Here is an 11,944-nt window from a genome sequence, read left to right as displayed (position 1 = left end):
GTATAACGGAAATTATGGCAAATGACTGGAATTCCGGATTATGTCGTGTCTGCAATTCATATCACGTAGTTCGTGATGCGTTCTCAAGGTGGGATATGTGCTTGCTGTGATAAAATTAGGCGTTTTGGATCTAGGAATGATTATACTTCAGGTGTCAGTAGCCTGGAAGTTGTCCGTACAACAAGTCAACATAATCTTAATAACGAATATCGACCTGGTGTAAAACTACGAATGCTATCGAAAACCATGAATATCTAAACACAACAAATATAAGTTCGGTCAATAGTTATTCGCGTTAACTGTGCTAAGTTCATTAGCCTACTTTAGATTCTATATATTGAATCGTGCATATACGCTATACTATGATTATACTGTCTTCAGTTTATAGTCTGAATTAGCATAGGTTAAGCCATTGCAGTTGGTTCAAATTATATTTATTAATACGCGACCATCCGACCAGACGGTGCTTAAAATAAATGCTCAGTAGACACATATTTATAGTGGAGACATACATGTGATGACTTGTAACACCGCAAAGTTGCATACATTAACTTGTGAGAACGTGTAATTAGTAATGCATTCGACGCATCAGTAGATTTATGGCACTGTTCGGTTCTTTGGGCTCCCCATTTATCTTAAAAAGGAAAATGCAATAGAATTAAATGATATCTCGTATTACGGAGCAGCAATAACCAGTAGATTATAAACTATTTTTGTTGTTGTCTGCATATAGGCATTGACTAGCACTAACTAGTACATTGAGTAGCCCAAGTGTTATATAACCACTAACCAGTGACCAGTGACCATTTTTGTGGCCTGCAAGACTCTCCTTATCCTTTAATTTCTTGGTCGCAGTGTTGGACGACCAGGTTGGGATTCACAATAATGCAATGGGAAACTATACGGTACAGATGGGTACATGGTATGCCCGCAATGTAATCCTTAATATCGTCATATCAAGCCAGCACCCATGTCATTATAAGCTGGTTCTCAACCGGTGTGCCGCGCCTCGCTAATGTGCCAATCGGACTGCTCAGGCGTGCCGCGAGAGAATGTGGTAAACAAGGTCAAAATATAGCAAATATTAGGGAATCCCAACTCTGAGTAGGGCAGAGTCGGCGGTTCTATTATTTATACCCGCTCAATACACATAATGTAAAATGCGATGTGATGTCGAAACGACCATGAACGGTCTCCCAATCTGGCATCACCTTAGCTTCTCTTCCTTGAATCCATCCTTGATAGGCAGTGTAATGATTATGCGTCCGGCTTCTCGATCGTTAGGTCGTGGGTTCGATCCCCGGCCTGGTCATACCAAAGACTCGAAAATTGGTATCCGCTGCTATCCTGCTAGGCGCTCAGCAATCACGGATAGCATGGAGAAGGAGAAAAAAACGCGGGCGCAGACTAGATGACCTCACGGCCGTATCGCAACTCCATCGTCGAAGCATCTCGATGGTGCAGGCGAAAAAGTGTATCATCTCTCTCTCTCTCTCTCTCTTTCTCTGGGCCTTTGTTGTAAGTCCGATGTAAGCTCAGCAAAGTACGCGAGGAGAATCTCTGATAAATCTCCGACGCTTCGGAACATGCTGCTGCCAAAAATCAAGCCGGGGCCTCCACCGTCACACACCACGCTATCATTACTCTCACCCATATATAGTAGTATTTAAGAAGATGATATCCAAGCAAAAGGTCACCAGCCCGGTAATTGGGTCATGAGGTTGAGGTCTGGACGAAGGTGTCTTGCTTTTTCTAGTCACCGCAATCAGAACATTTGACACTAGGAAACAACGCGTTGGTATTGCAGCGGTGCAACGTATTATGTTACCTTTCCACTAGGGATGGTGTGAACCTCAAAAAGGTTCAGATTCGTGTGAACGCGAACCTTTTTGAAAGGTTCTGTGTGAACACGAACGTGAACCTCATGACGTCACGGGACGTCATATTGCCAATTCCAACCTATCCTTCAATGAAATGATAGTCTATATTAATGTACACGATACCTAGCGACGACTCGGGCAACATTACGTCACAATGCTGAAATACATATTGACGTTTTAAACGTCGCGAAATGTTTGAATTGGGCAATCACATGATATAATAATCTCATAAAATCAATATCCCCCGTCGCTTTGCCAACAATTTTGACGAGGACTTACCAGGGAATATAAGGGAAGGAAGGAACGTAGTTTACTTTTGTTCTTGGTGTTCTTGCGGTATATACACCGACTCATGATATACATACACACGATCTGCGTATATGCAGATACCAGTGTTGGGATCAAGTCACTACCTTCGAGTCACGAGTCATTCCGAGTCATGGCACATTATGACTCGAGTAAAGTCAATTCGATCGATTTTCAAATGTGACTCGAGTCAAGTCAAGTCACCTGATTTTGGGAGGTGACTCGAGTCAAGTCGAGTCAAGTCAAGTCAAGTCACGAGTCAAGTCACAATTCAAGTCAAATTGCTTTTTCGAAGTATGAGGCATGATTACGTCATTGCATTTTCCTAGCTGACTGAGATACATATTGAGTGGTCATTGATTCTGAACCGCTAAACGAATATAAAGTTGTATAACACGCAAGAAGGCGCTGTATCGCTCACATCTGTGTAGAACTGATAAACTACGTAAGTAATTACATAGCCTCAGTTGATAGTTACCAGCCAAAATAGAGTATAGAGAATTGATTGAGAACGAATTGATAAGACGCAATACATTACCCATGATACAATTCGAGCCTGCGCCAATGGTTGGGTACTATATGAAATATATTCGAATTCAATTTCAATAATACAATAGGTTTGGTTAAGGTGAGAACATAAATATACAATTTGTCATTGAATTACTTTACTACTAGTTTACGACAACGTAAGCCATAAGTTTCGATACCTTCGTTTGCGGTCAATTTATTTGTGAGAGAACAATGGAGGCTCAGCAAAACGCACGATCATTGAATGTGGTCACTCTCATGGGTTACACAAGCGTTTCGCGAAAATCCAAACATATTACAGATACAGATTTTTATCGACACCGATTACTTGATGACTTGAAATTGACTCGTGAATTTTGCTCCGAGTCACGAGTCAATCCACATTTCTGATACGCCGAGTCAAGTCAAGTCAAGTCATTTTAGCAAAGTGACTCGAGTCAAGTCAAGTCATACAAAAAAGGTGACTCGAGTCTGACTCGAGTCAAGTCATGACTCGAGTCATCCCAACACTGGCTGATACATACTATGAGTACATAGTGTGCATATGCCGTCGGGCAAGGCAGATGCAGATATAGCCTTGTAGCACTATTGGGATGACTCGAGTCATGACTTGACTCAAGTCAGACTCGAGTCACCTTTTTCGTATGACAGATCGGAAAATGTATTCGGCGTTTGAGTATTGCTACAGTGATATTGAGCAGAGTGTGAAAAGGGTTTCAATATACTTGCTACCGATATTACCCCATTGATAAGTTATGCAGCAGTAGCCAACACCTCAATCGCACCGATTTGGTTTTAATGATCCAGTAAACATATGAAGTCAAGATTGACCCCATACGCCTGCTAGATTGATTAGTTAAATAAGCATCATTCGCTGACTACGTAGCTTATTTCGATCGTGATGTTTTGTTACGCTCGCAGCAGACTTATATTTACAAACGGAAAGTTGGATATTTGGAGCAAGCTTTTGTACCAAAGCAAGTAAAACTTTTGAGATTGTCAAGGTACTTGCTCGTTTAGTGTTGATTTTTTATGCCTATAGCGTCATGCATAGAGTGGTCTGCAGTTGAAATGCAATAAATTTGAACCAACGATGTTGTAATGACATGAAAATTGTAATAAATGAAAAAGGTTCACAGTGCAGAACCTACCAAGGTTTTGTTGTGAACGCGAACCTCTAAATTTCCGGGGTTCACACACAGAACGCGAACGTGAACCTCACGTTCAGACCATCCCTACTTTCCACTGCGGGTGATTGCCTGCTCGACGTGCTAGGGTGCCGCGAACTACTTTTCCCGTTCAGAGGCTGCTAATATATATTCGTGTTATGATGGTATAACAAAATAGAGTCTGATACCTAATCGCTTAATACCCTTATGAATATTGCAAGTTTCCTTATATGACGCGAAGGGCACTTGTGTGAAACATATTGTTATGATTAATATGGCATGAACAGTAGGCGTCTCCTATATATATATATATATATATTCATTCATGCGTGTTTCCCGTGCTCCACCGTTTTAATTCAAAGGCTTTACACGTGAAGGAGAAGTCAGAGCGATGGTATGACGAAATATGTGTCTTTCATTTGCACCACATGCACTATCACCACGATAAGTTTCATTTTAATTGAAGAATAGCTAAATATGAAAATACAATACTGTCACGGCAATACAATACTGTCACGGCAATACAATACTGTCACGGCAATACTGTCAATTCAATTACCTGTTATTTTGATCACGAGGTGACATAATTACGGAATTCCATGATATATGTCCAATGGATTAATTTTCTATATACTTTCCCCAGCTTATTTTATCCTGTTACGATTAGGGCTGGGCTCAATGATTCGAGTACTCGATTATGAATCGAGTATTAATTTTAATGCCTTGAGTCGAATCGTAAAAGCTGATTTCGTCGAGTACTGAAATTATACACTCCTCGCAACTATAAGTTAATTTAATAGCGAGAATTATAGTTTTTATTCGATTTTCCACCGAGGAAGCCTTTAAACCTTGGTTGGCCGTGTCGCAGCCTACGAGACATAGTACAAAGAAATAACTCATTTACGAAGTCCTGATCATCTCACAACATTGTCAAAAAGTGCAATGAAGTCGGTATTGTCGAAAAAATACCAAAATATCTTTAATGTGACGGATAACAGGCATTATATTCTTTGTTGTGGCATAAAAGGTACATACTTCAACTTCGACATAGTGCATTCAATTGTGAAGTCATGATGAGTGATACTCGAATACTCGAATCGTAATACGTGATTCAGAATCGAATCACTCAGGTACTCGATTTCGCCCAGCCCTGGTCACAATCCGATTGGTTAGCTCGCGACTTTTCTGAACACAGTCGTGACGCTTCCATATGCTGTACTAGCGCATATCATTAATACTCTTCGTATTATTCAATCTTGAAACGGATAGCGTACGGCCAAGTTGGGTGATTACACCACAATGGACATCACGACTCTAACTATCAACAAAATCCTTCGCTGCTTCCATCCAGTGTCTCACATTGATGTAATACCACGTTTTCGTGTACATTTGCATAGTTCCCTCTCATAAAGCAGGAGGCATAATTTTGAAATACACCATTATGCGACGACATGCGATTCGATGATGAGCAAACCTAGACCGACCAAAGTCCAATACGAACTTGCGTTGACGAGGACAATCTGACAATGACGGCGATAACTCATTAAATGAAATTTACTCATGGAATTCAATTTATTTATTAACAGTAGCCGTTTATTCATTCGGTCGCAAATTCATAACAGTTCTGTATATAAAAGTTAGGTTATATACACTACATCAGTTACGGGTACATTTCAATCCTTTATTGACCAGATTGGAAGATTTTTAGCGATCAAATTTATTGAGCCTGAGTTTTCAAGTTTATTTAATATGTAATATATATGATATTAACGAATAGTAACTTCAATGTAAATATTCATTTTTCAATTGAATTTCTGTATACCTCGAAGAAGGTCTTCAAACATGATATCATGTAATATGTAACAAGTGAACTCTTTTGCGGGAGGATAAGCTAGAGTGACTTTTTAAATTAATGATTATATTTGAAGACTTTTTCTTCTTATTTCAGCACCAAATTCGAATCGTTCCATATTTTAAATTTGAAACCAAATGACCGGAACCGCTGCTTACAATGGGACGAATATATTTCATGTCACATTGCAACAATATCATGGTACTGGTGTGGTTGTTACTGATGCTCATGATGCAATGTGACGCGTCGACTAATAACAAAACGTCAAATATTATCAACGTTGTACCACAGAAATTCAATAACCCTAAACTGTTGAAGTGTGACAGTTTTTCGGCGTACTTATCTGCTAACAGGAATATATGCTGCGACATGTACTACAAAGATTTTGCTCGTGTGTGGTACTCCGGTGGGCATTACCTCACGACTTATCTTACAACCTTAAGGAATTGGAAATGCGATCAATATAATTCTGAGTGTGACGATCCAGTCTATGATTTCACACCCTTCACCAAACTGGTGTACCAGAGCTTCTGTGACCGGAACAAGCTATTCAACAATTGCGTTGAAACTCTCTACAATTATGTACAAAAACATATTCCGTATGTGAATGACGCACAGACGACACGTGATGAAGAACTGTGGAGAAACTTAGTTACATCATTGATGCCGCGCGACTTGAGCATTGAAACCTTGAACGAACCATGTGTTCAAATCGCATTATTCGATCGACCGTCCGGGGGCGTTGGTAGATTTCACGAAATGTGCACGCCGTTCACTTTGTTCGGCGATATCACGTGGGTAGGTTACGACATGGACACAGCTATGGAAAGGGATATATCGCCGTGGAGTACTTATTCGATAAGGTAAGAGTTCACCCCGTACCATTAATATTATATGGCGGTGCATTTTGGAGAGTTGAAGGCGCCACTTTCTGGGCGTACGCGATTGGACATCCTATTCCAGTTACAGTACAATGTTGAATTATTGAAAGAACAAAATATGATTTTCACACGAAGCGAAAACATTTTGAATAGTTACTGCGAATCCGTATAAATTCTGCTATTCCAATTCAGAGAACAGTTTGAAAGCCGAGGCTTCGCCTCAAGAGGTGACTTCCTTGCTCAGTTTGGCCTACAACTTGTAAATAAGAGGCATGCATCGTACACTAAATCAAGAGTTACAGACGATAAAATAAGAAGGATATGACTTGAAAAAGTGAAGTCGATATGTCTGATCGTGGTCTGGTACAGTATAGGTTCGTGTTCTGACTCGTATCACACATATTAAACGCAATTTAGCGAGAACTACGTGTTTGGCGGATCATATACTTGGTACCCTCTTTGTCGCAAACTCAATGGTTATGGTTATGGGCTTGCATTGTACAAGATTTCAATGAAAATATCTCTTTATTTCAGGATCATGTCTAGTTTGGCAATATGTTCACTCGTCACGACGGTCCTATCCATTGCTGTGATAGCGGCGAACATAATCGTGCTCGTAGTTTACACGACCACTGCAAAGCTGCGAAACAGTCAAGCAATATACAAAATCAACTTGGCTTCTAGCGACTTAATGAGTGGATTGACGGTCATACCGAGCACGATCGTATTTGGCTATTTAGAATTTCGCGTGCCGCGCAAAATGGGAGAAATAGTGACGGCTTAATCGAATATAACTTACAGACATGCAGGCGGGCGTACGAGATCGGTCGTTCCTACTGCATATATCAATGTTTTGGGCTTTTTCACATTGCTGACTCTCACAACATCGGTGTACACGCTATTGATTGCGAGTTGCGACAGATTGTGGGCGATTTCCAGACCGCTTAGTTACAACAAATTGAACGCCAAGACGCACTCCAAGATTGCTAGCTGTGTCACATGGATATTGGGTATTTTTATTTCTATGATACCATTCATGATAAAGAATTTAAAGTATATACTTAATGCCGGGCTCACGGTAACACCTGTTGGTGATACCGCTAGCATTTTGCTGTCGGTGGCGTTTGGCCTTCCTTTGATCCTAACATGCGTGACAAACATCATGATTTTTCGCGCAACAAAAAAGCATGCTAAAGTTCGAAAAAAACTCACAGCAATTATAACGAAAAAGGGTAGAAATGTCGATGATATGGAAAGACGGGTAAGTAAGGTCTTGGGATTAATGGTGGGTGTTTTCGTGGCGTGCTACGTGCCAACCTTTGCCACCTTATTTGCCGCCTCTGCATTCGACGACATTGAATTGTCTTTGCCGGAACAGTTAGATTTACTGTCCATTAAAATCTCTTATTCCCTCGGATATTGCTTCGGCATCATTTTGCTAAGTAACAGCTTGTGGAATTGTCTGATATACAGCGTAAGATCGATAGAGTTTCGAAAGGCTGTTAAATCTCTGCGGGCTATAAGAATAGCCGGCTCGACGGTAGAGTCCGCTATTTCCACAATGAGACGGCTGTGTGCAGCCACCGTGATATATTATCGGCGGTAAAGTTGCTCAGGCACTACCGATACAAATTCATCGTATGGCAACGCGACTCGCGTGACTATGCATTCCGAAAACACCATTCCCAGTCAACATATTGGCATGGATGCAACGCCGAGTGAAGAGTATTACCCGATCAGTAATCATCACTTAGCAGCTAGATCTCAATCTGCCACTGACACTCCGCCAGCTGCCGATAAAGAAAGATCGCTATCTACCTTTGGTTCGTATGCTATCCATGTTGGAGCAGACAGGTTGTACTTGTCGGTAAGGGAAAATATAGAAGAAACATAGCTGCAGTTACATTTCGTTTTTGTAATTTTGCTTTGTGTATTGCTTGCTAATTTTTGGTTGACCAACGATGCACCTTGCAGATGTCTTTTATATCACCGTACCACGTATTTCTATAATGTAACGGTAAATGTATATTATCAAAATTCTCATCGTTTGTTCGTACAACTAACTTTTAACGAATGTTTATTGTGTGTACTGATAAAGTTCTGAATATGTTCCGGCCTGTCTACGGCAGAGATATTCAACTATTTTTACCAAAGGTTAATATACAAAAGTCCGATACCATCTTGAAATATTTTACAGTCATACAAATGTTATTATGTTATTTGGTATTACAAATGTTATAAAACACCAAGGACAAAAATAAACTACGTCATTTGTCCTTATAACGGTATAACTATACAGAACCCGGTACAGCGGTATTAGCAAAAGCAACAAGTCGAATGTATTTATTGTCCCGTTAGTGAAATCAGCGAAAAGAGACTTGTCTTTGACAAGCCAAGTAAACACTGATACGTATAAGGCCCGGATCCAACCCTGAAAAGGCCTGCATTCTGACAGCGAGTGGAGTAGCCCTGCTCTGCGGCTGAGATCCGTTTCTAAACTTGATATTATCAGTTTAATTCACAAACAGCGGAGTAATGTAGCGATACCTGTTCAACGGCGAGTCATGAAATCGTACAAACCAGCAGCAGTCACTCAAGGAATCCTCGATTATAAAAACGAAGAACCGTATCAATTCGAGCATATACCGAAAAAAAAACGCATATCACAAATGATTCATCAACAAACACTGGACTGTACATTACATACAACATCTTAACAAATTTCTCAAGTATTACATATATCATCAAATTCAACATGTACCCTACAACTTATATATGAAAATCACGTGTAGCGACGCATTGTGAAGTTGAATATTTTTGGTAACTGGAAATGAAATGGTGATGAAAGATGAGTCTGAATATATTTCGTTCTGACCATACTCCTAAAACCAATATAGTGGCTTCCCGACTTGCTTTCACATCAAGAATCTAGCATGCTCTACTCATAGTGAAGAACAATAGTGATGCGATGCCTCTAGGTCAGTGGTTCTCAACCTTTTTGTGTTCGCAGACCCCTTTTGAACCATCACGGACCCCCGCGGACCCCCAAAGTTTTAGAGCAAGTCTAGCTTAATTATCGTGCAACCGTCATCTGTCTTGTGCAAATATTAACTGCAGGCTAGTGATAAGTAGCAGCAAAATGTCTCTTCAAAATAACATACTATTCATGTAGAAATTCGGTAAACTTTTGTTTGAATGCGATTTCAGTAGCAGTGTAGCTGCATTTCTTAAGATAGTGATTGTGTCTGGAAAATACGCGTCTTCGATTTGATATGAACGAGTGCCGATAACGCATTTCCGCCAATATAGGTGATGGCGAATATAATAATATCGCGTAACGCTTCCGAGAAGACGTTTGAGTATGATCGCAACATATGACACACAAATTGAAAAACATATTTTTTGATGAACATATATCGTCCAGCCTAGTCGTTTCTATCAAGCAGCTCCTCATTATTAGTTATTCCGGAATACTGATCATGCATGTCACAGGAGAATATGGGTTTTGCAAATATTTCGAAGTCATCCTGATTGACCTGCACGACTGCGACTTTTATATTTTACCACAAACCACAACAAAACGTCCATTCTATGTTTACGTGAGTCCTGAAGTTTTAGCAGCGATGAAGCTAAACTGCCTCGTATTGTATTGTATTGATGAGATAAGATAGTGGTGCTTATAGCCTTATGAGGCTTTGTGCTCCACGACAATGGCACAATGGCAATTCAACAGTTCAGTGCATTTTTTCTTCTTTTGGCGACTTCTCTTGCTACCACGATTCAGTCTCTCTCTCTTCCACACTCATTCATTCATCGGATCTTTGCTGCCGACTTTCCAGCCCGGCTTCCTGTACTTTCCGGGTTTTTCAAGTCACTGCAATCGCAGCGAGGTTGGCGATGAGGAGCCCAGATCAACCTCCGACACATAGAAACTGGGTAGAGCCGAGACGCGAACCAACAACCATTGGTGTCGTGACCGTGCCGCTTAGCATACTACGCCACTCGCTTCCCTAAACTGCCTCGTGATTATACTCTAATTTAAAAAAAATACAGCTCAGGTTATTGACCATTTTGCAAATTCAGACGCTTCGTGGACCCCCGGTTGGGAACCCGGTTGTTATTGTAACAGACGGTCACACTTGTTGTACCTGAAGTACAGTGGTAGCTAACCAGCGGCTCGCCACACTATTCATGGCACATGCATTATTATCGATAGGGTCACCATACGTCCTCTTTTAAGAGCATTTGTCCTCTTTTTTGAAAGTGTCCTCGGCGGACGTCCAAATGTCTTCTTTTTTGAGATTTTGTCCTCTTATTCGAGAATTTTGGGTATATATAGGGCAAAATTCGACTGAAATACAGAAAATCAGCACTGACCTAACGCTCCGGCGGCTATTTAATGAGTTGAGCCGGAAAGATGACCTTGCTTTTATTATAGTCAACCGACCGAAAACTTTACCATGTTTTCAGGATTTTCCTCCCGTGTTGCAAGTCTGAAAATTTTGCAAAAGTGTCCTCATTTCAGATTTTCTAAATATGGTAACCCTAATTATCGAGCCAAATACACAAGTTAGATTGACTATATTTGGGATTTGCATTGCGGTCTGCCTGCCTGCAAAATGTCTTAGGCAAGATATCTGCATATTACAGAGCCCCATTTCGGTTTTTACACAAACGAGGCGACGCAGCGTCCATGGGCAGTGGGCACAAAAGCCCGCCGCGAAAATGTCTGGCGTCGCAATTCGTGAGCAATCCTGAGCATCATAACCTGTCTCATTTTTGTAGAGATTTTCTCGTGGTCGCTTGTTTATGACGGCGTTTGATGGTCTCTAGTCCTCACATAATTTTATACATTTATAGCAAATGTGTCCGTGCCTCAACGGATGATGTCGTGAAATAGCGATTTACTGCAACTGCTGTTGTCATTTAGGCTACACGAGTTCCACGAGTCTGTCCGTAATTTCCGGAAGTGCTTGTCCTGTATCGTGTAATAATTGACAGCCATTATCATCTATTAAAAACTGTGTGCATCATATTACGAGCACGTTGTGTTTTTGTATTGTACCGCCTGGCTTTTGCGATCGAATTAATAAACGGGTTAATCCCAATACTTAACGGTCTCGTACTGATGTTTCCAGTCACCAGCAGAACAATGTCTACTGTACGGATAAGAAGGAAGGACAGAATCATCAATCAAGCACACCTCATACAGGCGACAGTCAGAAAATTGTGATCAAACAATATCATTCGCAAGAGAGTGGTATGAATGAATGAATGAATGAAAAATTAACATGTGAAAACAAAACATTGAATAGAGAAGTGGTTGTT

General features: G+C 40.6%; 1 protein-coding gene across 1 annotated transcript; it reads left to right on the top strand.

Annotated features, from left to right (window-relative positions):
- Positions 1–5,778: 5,778 nt before the first annotated feature.
- Positions 5,779–10,201, top strand: LOC145437770 (uncharacterized). The gene is made up of 2 exons (XM_080315069.1): positions 5,779–6,600; positions 7,426–10,201. Exons 1-2 carry the CDS (start codon positions 5,895–5,897, stop codon positions 8,220–8,222), a joined length of 1,503 nt encoding a protein of 500 aa, XP_080171195.1. The 5' UTR covers positions 5,779–5,894; the 3' UTR covers positions 8,223–10,201.
- The last annotated feature ends 1,743 nt before the right edge of the window (positions 10,202–11,944 follow it).

The sequence above is a fragment of the Botryllus schlosseri genome, chromosome 1 (genome assembly GCF_051294905.1).
Source record: "Botryllus schlosseri isolate E-star chromosome 1, Bs_hap1, whole genome shotgun sequence".
NCBI lineage: Eukaryota > Metazoa > Chordata > Ascidiacea > Stolidobranchia > Styelidae > Botryllus > Botryllus schlosseri.
The sequence above is the reverse complement of the archived record's forward strand: the minus strand, read 5'-3'. Positions and strand labels throughout refer to the sequence as shown.

Excerpts from the sequence above, each read along its gene's own strand:
- LOC145437770 (XM_080315069.1), top strand. The coding sequence starts at position 5,895 with ATGGGACGAATATATTTCATGTCACATTGCAACAATATCATGGTACTG. Across the intron at positions 6,601-7,425 it reads GAGTACTTATTCGATAAGGT|GCGGGCGTACGAGATCGGTC; the intron begins AAGAGTTCACCC and ends ACAGACATGCAG.